The 20,981-nt window shown below is 45.2% G+C and overlaps 1 protein-coding gene across 1 annotated transcript in view; it reads left to right on the top strand.

The window, feature by feature from the left end:
- GNB1 (G protein subunit beta 1) overlaps positions 1-20,981 on the top strand; it is a 56,998-nt gene that overhangs the window by 25,896 nt on the left and 10,121 nt on the right. Inside the window, exons 2-6 of the mRNA XM_032231880.1 lie at positions 8,172-8,280; positions 9,995-10,033; positions 12,219-12,325; positions 16,375-16,438; positions 18,967-19,129. Of these exons, the coding sequence (XP_032087771.1) occupies positions 8,224-8,280; positions 9,995-10,033; positions 12,219-12,325; positions 16,375-16,438; positions 18,967-19,129 (430 nt within the window). The 5' untranslated portion in view covers positions 8,172-8,223. The remainder of the gene's footprint in view (positions 1-8,171; positions 8,281-9,994; positions 10,034-12,218; positions 12,326-16,374; positions 16,439-18,966; positions 19,130-20,981) is intronic.

A 20,981-nucleotide genomic window follows, 5' to 3' on the forward strand; every position in this document is an offset into this window, starting at 1 on the left:
GGGGCCCGGACCAGCTGGGTAGATGTGGCTAGGTAGTCATGTGACTGGGTGGGTGTGGCCAATTTAGCAGTCCAAATCATACACACAAATTAAACTTTATGATTTGTGTTGCTCCTGGGGGTGGAAAGCAGGTTAGTGAAGGGATGTGGCTGCCTTGGGGCGTTTAAGAGGGAGTTTTGTTTTTGTGTGTGTGTTTGTGTGTGTCTCCCTCCCTCCCTCCCTTTCTGGAGACTGGGGAGGCCAAAATGTCCCGTTTTTGGCCTTCCCAGCCTCCAGTACCTCTCGGCCCCCCCAAAAACAGGCCCACTTTTGGCCTCCAGAAGCCTCTGCGCATTCCATTTTTGGCTTCCCTGGCCTCCTTCTGCCAATTACCTCCCTGCGACCAATTAGATCTCACAGGTTGGGCCTCCTCCGTATTCCATCGGCCAGCCAGTGCCGGCTGGCAACCACAAGGAGGAGGGCCTTCTCAGTAGTAGCCCCGACCCTTTGGAACGAACTCCCCGTGGAGATTCGTACCCTCGCCACCGTCCAGGCCTTCCGCACAGCCCTTAAGAACTGGCTAGCCCGTCAGGCCTGGGGACAAGGATAGCCGCCCCTCCCGAATGATGAATGTATGTTGCTTATTACTTTTATTATATGTGTCTTCGTCATTGTTTTGTATTCCCCCCCCCTGATTTTATGTGAGCCGCCCTGAGTCCCCTCAGGGAAAAGGGCGGCCTACAAATATTAATAAAATCTCTAAAATCTCTAAAATCTCTCCTGAAAGTAGGTGGGGGCCGGCAGGTAGGTGGAGCGATTTGGGAGGGACAGCCTGGTGGTCCTGCGTGGGCTGGATTAATTGCTTTGATGGGCCGTATTTGGCCCGTGGGCCGTAGTTTAAGAACCCCTGTATTAGAGCCTCTGCAGCGTGGGGCAACAGTGAGGGTTGGAGAATGTCATGCAAGGAAAGCTTCAAAGGGTTTTAATTCATGCTTTCATAACCCCTATTTTACCCACTGGTTAATACAAATTAAACACGTCAAGGCTGAATGTTTAATCCGAGATGCGTCGGCAGCCGCAGTTCCTAATTGGTCTCCGAGGGACGAGCCGTTCCTCTTCTCACCTGTACGCTTCAAACAAATTGGGACTTTTTAAGTTTCATAAATTTTGTATCTCCTACGGAAGGGGAGTCCAGGTAGCAGGACTTCTAAGAGGATTTCATGGAAATTAGAACGCACTGCAGCACACCCAGGAAGATAATAAATATGGAGGAAAAAGCAGGAAATTGAAGCTTATCAGAGCCCGACCACTGGTTATCTTGCCATGGGGTTGGTTGAAATGGATCACCCAAACACCTGGAGATTTAATCAGCTGCACAGATTGGTGTCTTTGCTAAATCTGAACAATAAAACAATAAGTGGGGTAGCCAGGAATAGGGGCAGACTTGGATGGATGCTCATAATTTCCAGGACAGAAAAGAATTCAGGTGCAAACTTTTGAATGTTTCCTTCCAGGTGTTACTCCAAAATAGAAAAGAAATTGACTTCAAGTCCCTTTCCACCATAATTCACTTGATCACTGTTTAAGCATCTTAAAACAAGCTTTTGCCTCTTTAACAGGCATATATCCAGAGCAGGGGCCGGCAACCTTAAACACTCAAAGAGCCTCAAAGGTCCTTACCGGAAGCCCCCCGCTCAATTCTGAAGCCGACCCAAAGTCTAGTTCCCCCACTATAGAGTCTCCTAGCGCGGCATCCTTTTTCCTCTGCCTGTCCTAACCGAAAGCTCTATCAATTGTGGAGCCAACCGGCGATCGGGAGCCACAGCAGAGGGGTGAAAGAGCCACATGCGGCTCCAGAGCCACACAGGTTGCTGACCCCTGATCCAGAGGAAGGTGCTAAATCAGGGGTGTCAAAAGTCGTGACTCGCGGCCCGTGGCCCAGTTGCCTCATGTGCTGGCCCCACCCTCGCCCGGTTTAGCGAAGGTGGGGGGGAATTCCCTGTTCGATGCAAGTTTGACACCTCTATGCTAAATCATGTTTGAATCATTGTGTTCTTTAATACCTACACAAAAGCATGTGATTCCCCAAGGAAATATTTTTTTCTATTTTAGACATAGGATTTGACACTCCTCACCAGTTTTGAGGTGAAGCAAAAACTTGACAGAAATTATTTCCAATACGGGTAGTCCTCAATTTAACAAGAGTTTGTTTAGTGACCATTCAAATTTACAACAGCACTGAAAAAAGTGACTTAGAACCTTTCCCCCCACTTAATGACTGTTGCTGTGTTCCCATGGTCATGTCATCAGAATTCAGATGCTTGGCAGCTGACTTGTATTTACGACGGTTGCAGTGTCCTCTGTGTGTGTGGTTGTCATGTGATCCCATTTTGCGGTCGTAAATCGGGGATTGTACATCATTGAATTATTATAATAGTGGTTAAAATGCAGTATTGCAGGCTGACTCAGCCAGGAGTTCGATCCTCACCAGCTCATCGTGGTTGACTCGTCCTTCTGAGGTTGATAAAATGAAGACCCAGATTGTTGGAAGGGGGGGGGGGGAGAGGCTGACTTTGTAAACCGCTTAGGGCTGTAAAAGCCCTGTGAAGCGGTATATAAGTCTAAGTGCTGTTGCTATTGCTTTAACTGGTTTAATGGATAATTTTTACTGCTGTCTGATTGTATGCAAGGGGGGGAACTATTCCTGGATATTACTGCCTTGTTGTTGTTGTTGTTGTTATTATGTTCCTTGTTTAGGCAGATTGGGCTTCTCCCAGGTTTCAAAAGTGAATTCATAGCGAGCATTTTGTTTCCAAGAAGTCAAATGTTTGGCCAGCCGTTTGGATGGCATCTCCGAGGAATCCGGAAGCTTTTAAGCCTGTTGTGAATTGGGTGAGGATGGGAGGTCTGCCTTTGGTTTGGAAAGCTTAAGGGATCTGCCCACGTAGGGAGCCCAAGGGAATCTCCCAGGAGGAAATGAGATTGCCGTGAGTGGGTGGCTCTCTTCCAGGGTCAGGTTCACGCCGCCATGACAGTTGGGTCCTTCCTCAGCTGCAGCCTTTCCTGGGTGAGGATAACCTGGTTAAGGTCATTCCATGTTATGAAGTGTCCAGGTAGGTTAGATTACAGGTAGTCCTCAATTTACAATCCTTCCTTCCTTCCTTCCTTCCTTTCTCCCTCTTTATCTCTCCTTCGTTCTCTTGCTTTCTCTCTCACCCACTCTTTCCTCCCTCCCTCCCTTCCTGCTTTCTCCTTCCTTCCTTCCTTGTCTCTTCTCTCCTTCCTTCCCTCTCTCCCTCCCTCTTTTGTTTGATCTCTCCTTCCTTTTCTTGCTTTCTCTCTCACACTCTTTTCTCCCTTCCTTCCTGCTTTCTTCTTCTTTCCTTGTCTCTTCTCTCCTTCCTTCGTTCCTTCCTTCCTCTCTCCCTCTTTATCTCTCCTTCCTTCTCTTGCTTTCTCTCTCCCTTCCTTCCTTCCTTCTTTCCTTCCTTCCTTCCTTCGCTGTGGACTTTCTAGTCCCGATTGTGGTCATAGGTCAAGGACTACCTGCACTGTAAAGGCATTCTTTATAGGGCTGACCTTGGAGACAGTTCAGAAATGTTGGAATTGAATTTTTTCGGGTTAATGGAGCCACCTTTTACCAACTGATGGCACAGTTCTCTTGAATCGGGTAAATGGATATTTCTAATCTTGTAAAAAATCTATTTGGGGGGAAGCGTATTCGGTGTTTGTAAAAGTGAGGAATCTTTACTTGGGATGGTCCCTTCAGGTCTACCGCTGAGTCCTTTTGTTCTCTTTTTTGTCCAACCTTTTCCATTTCTATTTTTGTATCAGGTTCATGGCTTCTTCTGAGGTCTTATTGATTTTCTTCATTTTAAGTTGTTAGCGGCAGTTCAGTTTTCCTTTTTTTTTAAGCTCCAGCTTGAGATGAAGACTTACGACCACAATTGAGCACAATACTTTTGTTATTAAGTGAGACATTTATTTTTTGCCCACTTTACGACCTTTCTCGCCACAGTTGTTAAGTGGATCACTGCAGTGGATAAGTCAGCAACCCAGTTGTTAAGTGAATCAGGCTTCCCCACTGATTTTGCTGGTCAGAAGGCCGCCATCGTGGGAACACGTGACCTTGGGACACAGCAACGGTCATAAATATGAACCCGGTCGTAAGTGTGAAAAGCAGCCATTAGTCACTTAATTTCAATGCCGTTGTAACTTTTATCAGTCACTAAATGAACTGTTGTAAGTCGAGGACCTCCTGTATGCAAATGCTGGAAACTTCACCTCTGAAATCTTTGACGAAAGGACACCCCTTGAAAAAGACACCCCCAGTTAACATCCGAGGGGAATACCTTTCAATATAAAACAATTTTTACAAGTTATTATACAATACACTACAATAGCAGAGTTGGAAGGGGCCTTGGAGGTCTTCTAGTCCAACCCCCTGCCTAGGCAGGTAACCCTACACCACTTCAGACAAATGGCTATCCAACATCATCTTAAAGACTTCCAGTGTTGGGGCATCCACAACTTCTGGAGGCAACTTCTGTTCCACTGATTAATTATCCTCACTATCAGGAAATTCCTCCTCAGTTCTAAGTGGCTTCTCTCCTTGATTAGTTTCCACCCATTGCTTCTTGTTCTACACTCAGGTGCCTGGGAATTGATCTGGGGAAATCATGAGAGCAACCCCCCCCCCCTTTCTTTTTGGCAGCAAAAACCTCAGTGTTACAGTTTGGAGCATACAGATAATTAATCAAAGCCCCAGTCCTTTTCGTTAATTCGAAATTTAGCATGGTATTTAACGGCATCAACAATTGGTACAGGTGGGCTGGCGCAGACCCCTCCCCCCCGAAGTTGCAACCGCCAACCCTTGTTAAGCTTTACCTTGTTAATAATAGTGGTTGCAAACAGCGCTTGTTTTAATTTCATTTCGCAGGGAAATCTGTTTTGGCGGCTTTTGTGGGGTTTTAAGATAAAACTATTGCTGTGAATATTAGCACAGCACAGTCATCTACAAATAATTAGGATTTAAATTCAGTGTCATAACAGCAGTTTAACTAGGTGAGTTTAAGTAAAATTAGCCCCACTTTCTTCAATTGGTTCCCTGCTTCAAGATACTGGGTAAGCATCCTTTGATTATAACTCAAATCCTTTCTCGGTCTTTTTCTGATTGTAGCATCGTTGGGCTAAGAGGCAATTTTAAAAAAAAAAAAATGAGTTAAATTATGGGGTACAATAGCACCATTGGAAAAAAAAGCTTGCTGGGTAAAATACAACCGGGAAAATATTTTCCAGGCTGACTTGATTCTTGGTTTGGTTCGTTGCAAGTGACCGTTGAAACGGCAATTAGAGTTTGTCCCCCCATCCCCTCCCGTTTAGCCGTTATGGCTATTAAAGAATGCCTTTCTGTCCAAAAGAGGAAGACCAAATAATTTGGTCAGGCCATGTGGCTGAATCATGAATGTGCATCTAAATATTCTTTCTACTAGATCTTTTGACTATTTGAAATTGTGAGCAAAGCGTTCATCCATTCATTAGATTTGTCACGCCCTGGTAAGGCCACCCTTGGAATATTGCATCCAGTTTTGGTATTAAAAAAAAATGATGTTGAAACTTTAGAAAAAGTGGAGAGGAGAGCAACCTGGATGATGAGGGGACTGGAGGCTGAAACACACAAAGAACGGTTGCAAGAACTGGGCATGGCTGGTCTAGGGAAGAGAAGGACCAGGGGAGACATGATTTGAAAAAGGCATCTTTGAGACAATCGTGACCGGGATGAACAAGAATCTTCATAGACTCTTTAACTATTTTGAATTATGTCAAGACAGGAAGACCTGCCCCGCAACTCCGCCCTATGGTCCTTTCTCCCTGGGGTTAGCTTCTCGAAACAGCCCCCGGGATAAAGAGAGGCTAGGCTTAAGATCATCCAGGCATCATCTTAATTGGATTTGCACCAATGGCTAACTCGAGCCGGGAGATTATGAAGCATTAGCCATGATCCTGCAATCCAGAATTTCGGAGATGCTTCTGGGTGTAGCCGTCGCTGCCGGTTCAGACTGAGGTAGCTCTTGTAAAATTATTTTAAATTATTGATCATTCAGGGCAGTGGTGGCTAACCAAAAAGGTTGAAAGCACGCGCATGTTTACAACAGCCAGCGCCCGTGGCCACACCCATAATGCAATGCCATTGCGACCCCCCCACGCATGCATGCATAACCCCCCATGTGTGCCCCGCCCCCACACATGTACGTGTGAGCTTCCCCCCTCCCCCAGCGCATGCGTCCTGCCCTGCTCTCATCCATTTTTGGCTTCCAGGTTGGTGCAGGAGGCTTTCTAGGCTGAAAACAGGGCACGCGGGTGGGGGGTGCTTGTGTGGCATCCACGCGCCCTGTTTTATCTTCTAGGTTGGTGCAGGCTTTCCAGATCTAAATCGGTGCAGGGGCGCTGCATGAGGCCCCAAAATGCAATGCGAGCGTGCATGCGTGCGTGCATCCCTACAGCCCCCCCCCATGTGTAGCAGAAATGCAAAGACCAGCTGGCTGGCGGGAGGCGTGCATGCACATTGCAGCTGGGCTGTGGCATGCATGCAGTAGGTTCGCCATCACGGATTTAGAACTTGATTCAAAATGCTTCCCCTCCCCCCTTTTTTTCACCTCAAACCACAATGTTGGGGGTGTCTGAGAGAAAGAGAGATTGCCACAAAATGTGACCTTTTGAGCTTATGTGGCTAAAGGAGGACTTGGCCATGGGCCATCCCCCCCCTCCAAGATTATATTCTATCACGTAGCTGATCAATGGAGGACCTGGATGGTGGCGAACTCCTTACAAAACCTTGTCTGAACGCTAATGCGCGGGAGAATAAATTGTAATTTTGGAAATGTTATCTGTTTGCCAGTGTCGGATCAGCTTCGGCGATCTGACTCTGGAGTGCAAGGGAAGAAATTGGTGGGTGAAATTAAAACATTTAACAGCTCTGGAAGCCCGGAAGGATCCTTGGGAGTTTGAGGGTCTGGGAAGATGAAAAGATTGGGATTTTTGCCATCCAAAAGTCCTGCCGCATTTCACAGGCGTTTGTACGAGTTTTTCCCAGTCTCGTTGGAGAGGTTGTGCTGGAGCTGGGGAAAACAGCTGGAATAAATCCAGCCAACTGGGATGGCTTCCACAGGCTGCTGTTTTTTGAAAGACAGGATGTTTTATATATGCAGTGATCCTATTTTCTTGGGAGGGGGGATAAAAAGGATAAACCTGAAAGGGGGCAAATCTAAAAGTGGTTCATTGAGATAAGAGAATTGAATTATACTTATAGAGTATATATATATATATTTCCCTTTAGATTCACTCTTGAATAGAACAGGAATAGAACAGAATAGAATTCTTTATTGGTCAAGTGTGATTGGACACACAAGGTATGCCCCAGAGACAAATTCCTTGTCACACGGCCAATAAAGAATTCTATTCTGTTCTGTTCCTGTTCTTATTCTGTTCTGTTCTGTTTTGCCTTCTATTCTGTTCTATCTCTCAAAGGAAAATTCAAGAGCGAGCGCAAAAAAAACAAACCCCCGAAATATATCTAAAATCAATAACGGGAAGTAGTATTTCTATTACTTTGTTTTCTCCTTTGCAGTCTTTGAAAAATAATAATTGAGAAGAGTGCATAGTTTACAAATGTCATGTAATTCAGTGTTACCAGTAGTCCTCGACTTACAACAGATCATTTAGTGGCAGTTCAAAATTACAACAGGACTGAAAAAAAAGGACTCACGGCCATTTTTCACACAGCTGTTGCAACATCCCTGCGGGTCAGGTGTTCAAAATTCAGACACTTGGCGACCAACTCATATTTACGACAGTTGCAGCGTCCCTGGGTCACGTGGCCCCCTTTTGCGACCTTCTGACATGCAGAGTCAACGGGGAAGCCAGATTTGCTTAACAGCCGTGTCACTAACTTAACAACTGCAGTGATTCCCTTAACAGCGGAGGCCAGAAAAGTCGTAAAAATGGGGCAAAACTCACTTAACAGATGTCTCACTTCAGCGGCATAAACTTTGGGCTCAGTTGTGGACGTAAGTCGAGAACTGCTTGTACTTAGCCCAGGATTTTAGGATGAATGTCGGTATAAATATTTCGTTCCCTATTAGATGACCAAAAGATTAGCTGAGTCACACTCTCTCCTTTTATCTATTTTGCAGGTTTTTAAGCTTTTAAGGAGTGACAAAAGCTGCACACCATTAGTGCGGGAAGATGAGTGAACTCGATCAGTTACGCCAGGAGGCTGAACAACTAAAGAACCAAATCAGAGTAAGTATTAACTTGTTTCCTCTCCTCCTTCAGTGAAATATTCCTGAGATCTTTGATTTATAGAATTTTCAAAGATTAGGCATGGGGGAGGGGGGATATCTAAAATTGGATTTTGACAGGTGTTTTCATTAAAATGAAAAAAAAAAACCATTAACATTAAAGAATTGTATGGAATGAAAAGCACCGTTGGGCTGAGATAGCCACCACATGAAAAATGGCCTTGAAATTGGATTTTTTTTTGAGGGGTATTTTTGATTGTGCAGGCAAACATTTCTTTTTCCTACTCATTTAAGTCCATTTTTCAGCATCTGTTACACCCTGTGACATATTTAAGCTACCAAGTACCATATGGCAGTGACCGTAGCAGGGGTGGGTTCCGGCACTACTACTGGTTCGCTCGTGGGCACTCTGCGCGAGCATGCACAACACAACAAAAATTGCTATCCGCAGAAGCGAAAAACAAGATGACGGCGACTACAATGCCGCCAGGAGAACCAGTTTGGGGGTGTGGCAGGCCTGGGTCGCTGCCGGTTCCAGTGACCTAGGCTGCCAAACCACTACTGCTTTGGCTGAACTGGTCCAAACCGGTAGGAACCCACTACTGGACCGTAGGTAGCACAGAATCATCATCTTCTTTTAAAGGCCCCCTAATCCCTTGCGTGGTGGAGTCTTGGGCAACTGAATGGAGCTGAGTATTTACTGGCCAGATGCCCTTCCTGTCACCAGAGCAGAGTTTTTTTCCCCAGCAGATAGATTTCTCATTGTGCCCAGAGAGAGAAATATCCGCCTCTACCTAGGATCGAAATCACAGCCTCCTGATTGTGAGGTGAGAGCTCGACCGCTAGGCCACCGCACTACTTATAGGTAGCACAGAATGACCGCCCCAAATATACGCACATCAAAATCCGGCAGAAACTTTTGGTAAAGTTCTTTGTGCATTTCAGATCCACTGTTTCTCAAGCAGTGTTTCCCCACCATTGGCATTTTAAGACGTGTGGACTTCAACCGCCATGCTGGCTGGGGTGTTCTGGGAGTTGAAGTCAACACATCTTAAAAGGTGTTGGATACAGGGACTACTATATATTGAATATTGAAACTATTGCCCTATATTAGGGCAAGGGAAGCTAAACCTGATTATCGACCAGACGCTATTGCCTTAAATTCTATTATCTTCGAGCCGCCGAGCAGCAGAATCGTGTTTAAATCTCCTCTCCGCCAGATTGGAATCCGTGCTGGAATTCCCTAACCACGAGTAACGAGATCACATTTCGAGCGGCTGTTTTAACATTTAGGCCAACGTGGGCACTGAGCAGAATTGATGCCGCTTGCGATGCCCAGCGGAAAGGGGTTTCATAAAAGAGATTATCCGGCTTAGCTTGTCTGAAAACCTTTTGCCACCCGCCCTCCCCTTCGTCCTAATCACCCTTCCTTTTTTTTCCTTTTTTTTTTTTTGGCCATTTGATCGAGGGAGATGCGACTGGCTCTTAATAGGCTTTCTGAATTCTTAGTCAGATTATAAGCTTCCGGTAAATAGAGAAGGGCTTCCCTCCTCCGAGAGGTATTGACGTGTGCCCTTTCCCTATCAGGACGCAGCCCTAGGATAGTGAACAGTCATTCTAAAACAGAAGCAGGGGAAAAAATGTGGGTCCCCCCCCATTCATTTGGCTATTACTCCTATGCAAGCATTCACACATTCTTTTTTTCTTTCCTGCAGGATGCTAGGAAAGCCTGTGCTGACGCTACTTTGGCCCAGGTAAGGTCTGCGTGCTGTGTGTGTGTGTGAAATTTAATCAAAGCGTTTTGTGTCGCATAAAAGTGGCATACAGTTGCTCCTTGACTTGCGACCACAATGGAGCTCAAAATTTCTGAAGTGGTGTGGGGTTTCCTGTCTAAGCAGGGGGTTGGACTAGAAGACCTCCATAGGTCCCTTCCAGCTCTGTTATTTCTATTCTATTTTCTATATTATTCTCTATTTTATTCTATTCTATATTCTATATTATTCTCTATTCTATTTTATTTTCTATATTCTCTATTTTATTTTATTCTATTTTATATTCTGTGTGGTTCTATATTCTATTCTATATTATTTTCTACTATATTCTATATTCTGTTCTATATTCTATATTGTTCTATATTCTATTCTATATTATTCTATATTCTATTTTCTATATTATTCTATATTCTATTTTTTAATTTTATTCTATATTCTATATTATATTCTATATTCTATTCTATATTATTCTATATTCTATATTGTTCTATATTCTATTTTATTCTATATTCTATATTATTATATTCTATATTCTATATTATTATATTCTATATTCTATATTATTATATTCTATATTCTATTCTATATTGTTCTTTATTCTATTCTATGTTCTATATTATTCTCCTATTTTATTCTCTTGTATTCATAAATACATGCCAGTTGCTAAGCAAGCTGAATTTTGATCACATGACGCTGGGGATGTTGTGACAGTCAAAAAACCCAGTCCTGAGTCACCTTTTCATTCCCCTTGTCACTTCTAAGAGTCACTAAACGAACAGTTTTAAGTCAAGGACTACCTGTATGGGTCCCCCCCCAAGCAAGCAGTAGACATTTGACCTTTCTGTCCTGTTCTGCCATAATCAGCAATCCATTCCTCTAATTCGGGCACTTCAATATTTCTCCATCATCCTTTTGTTGCTCTTCACTTCCATAACATTTTTCTCCTTGGACCCCCCCCCCCCAAAAAAAAAGGCCCTCGTTTTATTTTCTTAATGATGGCTTAAGTGGCTAGTTGATCCGGTGTCCTCTTAGGGAGCTGCCACTGGAGAGGTTTGCCTCCTTCAAACTAGATTTAGAAGGATTACAGACCAAGAGTTAGCCACGAATGATCATTTATCTGGGAATCTTGGCTTCAAAAAGCAGTGCTAAGCTCACTTTAAGTGTAACAAATGCTAAAACTATTTGTGACGATAATAGTTTTAAATGTGGAAGTGGGGAGAAAGGGGGAAAATTCTGTTTTCTGTGTTAGGGAGCGAAATAGTTTGTGTGGCGTGGAGGCAGTGCAGATATGCAGACTTGTGTTGTCGCCCTTGTGGTGTTTACTTAGCCACATGACGAGGAAAACCATTTCCTTTTTTACAAGCACTTTTCTTAGAAAGTCTGTTTGTGTTGGGCAGCCAAACCTTTTTGTGTGTGACACCTTCGGGTTTTAACGAGTCCCTCTGGGCCTTTAGTAGTTTGCAATAATAAAGACCCTGGCAGGCATATAACCCTATTCGTATTATCTCATATGTTAAGACAGGGTGTGCCCAACCTCGGCCACTGTAAGGCTTGTGGACTTCAACTCCCAGAATTCTCTTAGGGAATTCTGGGAATTGAAGTCCATAGGTCTTATAATTGCCCAGGTTGGACACCTCTGCTATAGTGTATTCTCTCTCTCCCTCCCCCCCCTCTCTCTCCCCTCCCCTCCTCCCTTTATCTCCCCCCCCCTCTGTTTCTGTTTCCCCCCCTCTCCTTCCTTCATCTCTCTCTTTCTCCCCCTCCCTCCCTCTATCTTTCTCTCTTCTTCCTTCCCTCTTTCTCTCCTTCCTCTCTCTTTCTCCCCCTCCCTCTCCCTTTCTCTCTCTCCCTCCTTCCTTCATTTCTCTTTCTCCCCCTCCCTCTCTCCCTTCTTCTTTCCTTCTTTCCTTCCTTCCCTTTCTCCCTCTTTTCTTCATCTCTCTCTTTCTCCCTCGTTCTCTTCCTGTCTCTCCTTCTTCCACCTTCATCTCTTTTTCTCCCCTTCTTTCCTGCCTCCCTCCCCTCTCTATTTCTCTCTCTTTCTCTCTCTCTTTCTCTCTCTCTGTCTTTCTCTCTGTCTCTCTTTCTCTGTGTGCGCCTCCCTCTTACACACAGACACCTTTGTGTAGTAGCGTTTGACAGGTTATATGCAATTCTTTTTTTCCAGATCACAGCCAACATTGATCCCGTGGGTCGTATTCAGATGCGCACTAGAAGAACACTGCGAGGACACTTGGCCAAAATTTATGCCATGCACTGGGGGACTGATTCCAGGTAAGTTACCTAGCCTGGACAGGTTGTCCCCAGCACAAGGTTCCTCCTCCTCGTCAGGAGAGGGAAGGTGCTGGTGGGGGAAGATAGAAGGAAAGTGGGAGGAACATTAGAACAGAGTCCTGGTTGTGTTGCTGCTTTGTGCAACACAACAGATGACCAACTAGGACTCCCTCCTGCTTCACCCCAGCCATTTTTCCTCGATGTATGACTAGTGCTCTATTTACGACCGTAATTGGGCCCAGGATGTCCGTTGCTACGCAAAGACAGTTGTTTCGCGAGCCGCCACCAATTTGGCAATCTTTTTGGCCGTGGTCGTTAAGCAAATCAGTGCAGTCGTTCAGTGACTCATGAGGACGTTAAGGGAATCTGGCTTCTCCCATTGACTGTGCTTGTTGGAAACGGGCTGGGGAACAATGGCAAACCATGATCACATGACCCCGAGACATGGCAGCCGTGGTGAATACATGCTGGTTACTTTAGGTAAAGATAAGGGTTCCCCTCGCACATATGTGTTAGTCGTTCCCGACTCTAGGGGGCGGTGCTCATCTTTGTTTCAAAGCTGAAGAGCCAGCGCTGTCCGAAGACGTCTCTGTGGTCATGTGGCCAGCATGACTCAACTCCCAAAGGCGCATGGAACACTGTTCCCTTCCCACCAAAGGTGGTTCCTATTTTTCTGCATGCTTTCGAATTGCTAGATTGGCAGAAGCTGGGACAAGTAACAGGAGCTCACTCCGTTACGCGGCATTTGGGATTTGAAGCGCCGAACTGCCAACCTTTCTGATCGACAAGCTCACCGTCTTAGCTACCTTTGGTTACCTTTAACACCTGAATTTTGATGATGGGACTGCAGGAATATTTGTTAGCCTGGGGTCCAACAGCGAGTCATTTCTTTCAGGACTTTTGGAAGTTTTGAACTGTCCTTAAACAAGCATTGGTTGAGTCCCTTTGACCTCAGGGGTTGAATTTTTGAAACGAGCTTCAAGCCAGATCATTTATTTTTATTATTTTTTTGGCCTGGAGTTTGAGCAAAGCTCCGAAACACAAACTCCCAACCAGGAAAGGTTTATTTAAACAAAGCCACCGCAGTCATTAATAAGTTTTAACAATTGTACTTTCCTGCTCCAGAACGTAGAATATTAAGCGATGCTGACAAGTAAAGTTAACATTTATTCTTCTTTGTTGACACAGAACTGGGCTTGTTTTTCAAAAAGACAGCAGCCCCCTTCCCTCCTTTTTGGGGGGGGGGGGTGGGGGGAATTGACCAAAGCTGTATCGGAAGGGCCGTTTTTAATCCAAGAAAAAAGAATCTTAATAATTACTCAGTTTTGTTTCTTCACTAATCCCTGTTACTCTTTTTTTAAAACTGATTATTAATGAACTCTGTCAGCATGGCATTCAAACATAGAGCAAGCTTAAAGTCAAAGCTAATTGTACAAGCAAAGTTTACAAACACCCTTTGAAATATGTAAATCCAAGATATGACATGCCGTGCAGCAATAAATAAAATAGACGCTAAAAAAATAACTACAGTTTTTAGTTTAGTTTAGTTTAGTTTTTATTAAACTTGTATGCCGCCCTATTCCCCGAGGGGACTCAGGGCGGCTAACAAACTAAATAGGGAAAGTGGAAGTACAAAAAAACAAGAAGACAAGACAAATACAAAAAACAAATTAAAAACTCGTCAACAGCCGCAACAATTCGAGTGGGGCTGGGAACTCATCAGCCCCAGGCCTGCCGGAACAGCCAGGTTTTAACGGCTTTGCGGAAAGCCTGAAGGGTGGCGAGGGTCCGAATCTCCACGGGGAGATCGTTCCAGAGGGCCGGAGCAGCCACAGAGAAGGCCCTCCCCCGGGGGGTCAACAGTCGATACTGGCTAGTTGATGGAATCCAGAGGAGGCCTAATCTATGGGATCTAATTGGTCATAGGGAGGTAATTGGCAGAAGGCGGTCTCTCAAGTACCCAGGTCCGATACCATGTAGGGCTTTAAAAGTAACGACTAGCACCTTGAAGCGTGTCCGGAGTCCGATAGGCAGCCAGTGCAGCTCGCGGAGGATAGGTGTAACGGGTGTACCAAGGTGCACCCACAATCGCTCGTGCGGCTGCATTCTGGACAAGCTGAAGTCTCCGAATGCTCTTCAAGGGCTGCCCCATGTAGAGCGCATTACAGTAGTCCAGTCTTGAGGTCACAAGGGCGTGAGTGACTGTTCTAAGTGCCTCCCGGTTCAGGTAGGGACGCAATTGGTGCACCAGGCAGACCTGGGCAAATGTCCCCCTGGTCACAGCTGACAAATGATGCTCTAAAGTCAGCTGTGGATCCAGGAGGATTCCCAAATTGCGAACCCTGTCTGAGGGGCGTATAATTTCACCCCCCAGCCTGAGAGTTGGAATACAAGGCCAATTATTGGGAGGGAAAAACACAAGCCACTCGGTCTTGTCGGGATTGAGTGCAAGCTTGTTCACACCCATCCAGACCCTAACAGCCTCCAGGCACTGACACATCACGTCAACCGCTTCACTAGATTGGCATGGGGCGGACAGATACAACTGTGTATCGTCCGCATATTGGTGGTATTTTATCCCGTGCCGCCGAATGATCTCACCCAGTGGCTTCATGTAGATGTTAAACAGGAGGGGGGACAGGACCGAACCCTGTGGCACCCCATACTTAAGGGGCCTAGGGGTCGACCTCTGTCCTCCAGCCAACACCGACTGCGACCTATCCGAGAGGTAGGAGGAGAACCACCGGGGAACGGTGCCTCCCACCTCCCGCAACCGCCGCAGAAGAATACCATGGTTGATGGTATCGAAGGCCGCTGAGAGGTCAAGGAGCACTAGGACAGAGGCATGACCCCTGTCCCTGGCTCTCCAGAGATCATTGATCAGCGTGACCAAAGCAGTTTCCGTACTGTAGCCAGGCCTGAATCCAGACTGAAAGGAATCTAGATAATCAATGTTAAGGTCTTTACAGATTCCCGGATCTTTGTAATCTCGTAGAAAAGATCCCAAGGTGGAAATATCAGCAGATCCACCCCAGTTACTTTCAACGCACTTTCCTGGGTTCGTTATTGGATAATATATAGGTACTCCTCACATTACAACTGTTCATTTTAGTGACCGTTCAAGGTTACAACAGCACTGGAAAAAGTCACTCACAACCACTGTAATGCCTCTGCAGTCACATGATCAAAATTCAGGCATGGATTTACCATGATAGCACTTCACGAGGTCACATGATTGCCGCTCGAAACCTCCCCTTCCAGCTTCCAACCAGCAAAGTCAGTGGGGGTGGGAGGCAGATTTGCATAATGGCCGCCCACTTTACTCAATGACCCTTGTGAGTCACTTAACGACCATGGCAAAAAAAGTTGTAAAATTGGGTGTGACTCAGCAGCCACTCTGCTTAGTAAATGGTAGTTCGGTTTCAATTGTGGTCGCAATTCGGATGCCTAATTAAATCATGAGCCTGGAGCCAAGCTTCAAAAGAAATCCAGTTATTTATTAGGAGCAACATGTGAAGCCAGCTCTCACCCCACGTACTTTACAGCCCAATTATGACCCTATTCCCCCCCCCCCCCCGGTGTGCCATAAATCACATTCTCCAAGGGCCGGGCTGTAGAGATCACTCCCCCTCCAGCTGCTGTGGGTAACCTGGGAGACAGCCTTGAGAAAGTTATGCCTGGAATATGCTTCCGTTTGTGGCTGCTTGGTCAGTTTCCCATCCCCTTTGCCTATGGCAACTCAAGAGCAGGCTAGGGGTGCTTTGTGAGTTGACACGCACAAGTGTTTCCTATGGCTGAGTTTGGATGGTTAAATGGCCACTTAGCAAAGATGCGCGCAGATTACGGCACTCCAAACTTCAGGATTTAAACGGCACCGAAGCCATTGATACGGTTCCTGGGTTAAGCTTAAGCAAAGGTAACGTGGTTTGATGAGAACCTCTTGTGAAGGATTCAATCAATTGATCGAGGCCAGTCTGGACCAGTTCACTGTATGATTAGCCAAAACAACAACAACAACACCATTTATTCTCCCTTGTCTGCCCTTCTAGGCTTCTGGTTAGTGCATCACAAGATGGAAAACTGATCATTTGGGACAGCTACACCACAAACAAGGTGAGAGACAAAACAATGTTCTGGTTGTTGTTGAATTGCAGGAAAGCAATTCTTTTTTTTAAAGGGTTTTTTCCCCACATACAAACATTTCATCACAGTCTCTCGTCAGGGTAAAATATCTCTGTGCAACAGCTTTCAGCATTAACAACATCATTCACATTAATGTTAATGTTCTGATCTTAAAATTGTATATTAAATGAACATTATTAACCTATTCGTTTTCCTCCTAACATATCTTCTAATAAAAATACAATAATAACGTTAAACATAATTCTCTTCCTCATCATAATGTTAACAATTATCATCTTGTTTATGCCTCTATCTTAACATATTTTCTACTCTTCTTTAGTCTTCTTCCCTTATTTCCAATTTCCCTTTTCCCCCTCTAACCATTGATGAAATACTTCCCATATCATATAATATTCAGTTTACTCTTTCTCTTTAGTTATTAGTGTTAATCTATTCATTTTTGCACATTCTAATATTTTCCTGATCACCACCTCATCAATAGGAATCTCCTCACTTTTCCCTTGTTGTGCAAATACAATTCTAGCAATGCAAACTTCAACACAACTTTTGTTCCATAAAACCTGCGTTCTTTTTACATTTGCTAAAGCCCTAGTGAAAGAGTTAAGATACACACCCGTTGCTCCTTTTGTTGCAAGCCGAAAGTAATTGTTTCTTGAAGCTACAGACAAGTTTAGCCCCTACTGCTGGCAGTAGATACATATTACATTGAAGAGCTGCTAGCTGGGGTGAACAACAGGGAATTTTAGCAGGAAATGGAAATTACTAACAGTTTGCAACGTTACAGAAGAGCTACTTAACCTTCTAAACATTTTTCCTACCACTATGTTTTCTCAAAGTTCCCTTAAAATTTTTTTTTATTGAATATGCATTAAAACATTGGACATAACGCGACCTCTCTGGCTTTGTCATTTCCATACATATTTTAACATAACAACAAATACAGTTTCTACTTATCGTACATAGCTACTTTGATCTTATTAACATATTCCTTATCCTCCTTTATATATTTATCTATGTATTATCCAGTTCCAATTTTACAATCCTCAAAATATTCTGTTCCGACTCCCTTTCCTCATTTCCAACCATTAATGCATTTTGTTCCAGATTTCATAATATTCAAAGTTCCCTAAGGTACCCAACAGAGCTATCTTATCAGAAGTTTTAATCTTCTCGATCCCATTGTGTTTTCTCCCAAAATTCATGCAACACTTGTAAACTTAGAGGGAACCAGCATGTATAGTACTTAAAAGTAGTTAAGATTAAGAGCAGGGAAACTCAGATTCTTGCACACACACACACACCCCCCAGCCATCAAAGCTCCCTCGGAGTTCAAACCATTCAGTGTGTCTCCGCCCAACCTACCTCGCAGGGCCGTGGTGGGGGAAAATAGGAAGAGGCAAGCAGCCCATTTGCAAGCAATTCAGTGCTAACAAAACTCAGGTACAGAATAACAGGAGTAGGAAGGGACCTTGTAGGTCGTCTAGTCCAGGGCTCAGCAAACTGCGGCTCTGGAGCCGCATGTGGCTCTTTCCTCCCTCTGCTGCGGCTGCAGCTCCGTCACCGGTTGGCGCCACAATTTTGAAAGGAGCTTCCGGTGGGGGGGGGGATGGGGAAGAAGCACAGTGCCCCTAGAGAAGACGCTATGGCAAGGGGAGGGTTTTCCAGTTGTCTCCACAATTGATAGGGCTTTTGGTTATGACAGGTAGAGGAAAAAGTACGCCGTACTAGGAGGAGACTATGGTGGGAGAACTGAACTTCCGGTCAGCAGCTCCAGAATTGAACGGGGGTCTTCCGGTTAGGACCTTTGTGGCTCCCGGTGTTTTCTTTTCTGTGGGAAATGGATCCAAATGGCTCTGAGTGTTTAAGTTTGCCGACCCCTGGTCTAGTCCAGCCCCCTGCCCAAGCAGGAGACACCACACCATTTCTGACAGATGGCAGTCCAGTCTCTTCTTGAAAGCCTCCAGTGATGAATCTTTCACAACTTCTGAAGGCAACCCATTCCACTGAATAACAAGAGTTGGAATGGACCTTGCAGATCATCTAGTCCAAACCCCCACCCAAGGAAGGAAACCCTACACCATTTCTGACAGAGGGCAGTCCAGTCTCTTCTTGAAAGCTTCCAGGGGTGAAGCTCCCACAACTTCCGAAGGCAACTTCTTCTGTTCCACCGGTTGATTGAGAGGCCTTTTCCCTAAATGGCTTGCCAAATAAAAATGAACCGCTTAAAAAGCAGCAGCGCAATGCCAGATCAGCCTTTCCGATACCTCCATTCATTTTCTTGAGAAAATGCCGGTGCAGTTTCATTTCTGTGGGTCAAAGGATAACTTTAGCCTTATTTCAGGATAATTTATTGGTCAAATAGTTCCTGCCTCCAATTTGCCAGGAAATCTGCATCCCTGCCACTTAGGCGCCAGTGAAACATCTACCAGCTCATGTAAGTAAGCCTATTTGTTCTCACCAAATGATCATACTTTTTATTTTTTCTATACTTTTGCTAGGTCCATGCCATCCCATTGCGTTCCTCTTGGGTCATGACCTGCGCATACGCCCCTTCCGGAAACTACGTGGCCTGCGGTGGTCTCGATAACATTTGTTCCATTTACAACTTGAAAACACGCGAAGGCAACGTCCGGGTCAGCCGGGAGCTGGCCGGCCACACAGGTATGTCCAGGCTCTGTTCCTTTGGCCCCTGGGTGACACTGCATCCTTGTGAAGGTCACCTTGTTTGTCGGCTTCAGAATGCATCCCAAATTCTGGGTGATTTTTATGCAACTCGCCTTACGTCAGGTGGTACCGTATTTTTTCCGACTATAAGACGCAGCGGAGTATAAGATGCACCACGATTTTGAAAAGGTAAATTAAAAAAAAAAGTTTTTGCACTCTACAAGCCTCCCAAACCTTCTGCATGCCCTTTTTTTCCAAAAAAAAAAAAAAGAAGGCATGTAGAGGCTTTGGGAGGCTGTAGAGTGCTCCTGGGGGTGGGGGCAAAAATGAGCTCCCCAGCCCCCAGGAGCACTTTGCAAGCCTCCCAAAGCCTATGCACATCCACTTTTGCAAAGCGGGGCGGGGTTTCAGGAGGCCAAAAATGCTGTATTCAGTGTATAAGACGCGCCCAGATTTTTACCTACTTTCTCGGGGGGGGGGGGAAGGGTGCGTCCTATACTCTAAAAAATACGGTACTTCCCACCCCCAATCATAGAGGAAGAGATTGAGAACTGACTGCGTCTGTCCCAATTACGCTGTTCAATTCGCACAAACGGCTGCTCTCCTGTGCCATTAAAAAGATGATAATCTCACTTTTGTCATAATAGTCTTAGCACGACAATCCCGAGAAATTCTCCCTGATTGGGAATATCTCTGAATCGGCATCTGTCCACTTGCAGGCCATTAAGCAAAATTCACCATGACACAAAGTTCAGAGCGCTAATAAAAAAGGATGAACGTTGTGGTTTTTTTTAAAAGAGGATAAGCGGATGGGATACTTATCTCGGTCTTGGGCATCAGATTTTAAAAGGGTTTCAGGGCTAAAATGTCTCCTTTTCCAGTCGTTCTGTGTGGGATTCCTTTGGGAATGTTTGTTGTTCTTGCAAAGAAGAACAGGTGTGAGGACAGTGATGTAACACACCTTGAGAGTGAAAAAAATATTGGGCAAAGAAATCCTGCAGAGCTGTCGGTTGCCTCCTTGTGGGTTAACCAAGACTATCCTCTTACCTGAGGATCCAGTTTTCTGGATGAGCTCAAGCCAACAGTGGCCTAGAGTACAGAATAACAGAGTTGGAAGGGACCTTGGAGGTCTTCTAGTCCAACCCTCTGCTCCTGCAGGAGACCCAAGGTTCAATAACGTGTGATTTCAGCCATGTGTCAGGATGCTTTGCTCGAATAATTAAAAAAATGTTTCTGAGCTATGCAGGCCTGCATATCAACCAGTATTTCGCTGTATTTAAGTACAACAACAATAAAGATTATACTTATACTTATTGGGATGCAACTGGTTTAACAACCAATTCAGTGGGTGCGTCGGCGGGCGCCTAACACGCCTGCGCGCAGTGTTTAAAATACAGCCATTTGAAGCTCAGCTGCTTACCTTTTAAGGCAGCCCCGGCAAGTAGAACTGCGGAGGGGTGCAAATCAGCTGTGCCGCGCAAATCAGCTGAGCCAGAAAGAAGGAAATATACGGCAGGATAGCGCAGGGGAGGGTGGGCAGGGCCAGCTGATTCTCGTTCCTACCGGTTTGCCCAAACCGGCCCGAGGTGGCTGAATACCACCTCTGATACCAACCCACCAAGGTTTCAAAGGTTTTATTTAGGATTGGCAAGTCCAGACAATGCAGGAAAGATACGCCTGCTGTCCATCTTCCCTGAGTCTTTACACCGCCCGGGTTTGGGTTGGCGCTGGGGTTCAGGACCCCGGACAGCACCCTGAAGGTTGGGGTAGCTGGTGAAGTATTTTAATAGAGATTCGGGTTAATGTCAGGGTTCCAAATAGCACCCAAAACTAAATCGGAGTCCGAGGC

The sequence above is a fragment of the Thamnophis elegans genome, chromosome 15 (genome assembly GCF_009769535.1).
Source record: "Thamnophis elegans isolate rThaEle1 chromosome 15, rThaEle1.pri, whole genome shotgun sequence".
Classification (NCBI taxonomy): Eukaryota; Metazoa; Chordata; class Lepidosauria; order Squamata; family Colubridae; genus Thamnophis; species Thamnophis elegans.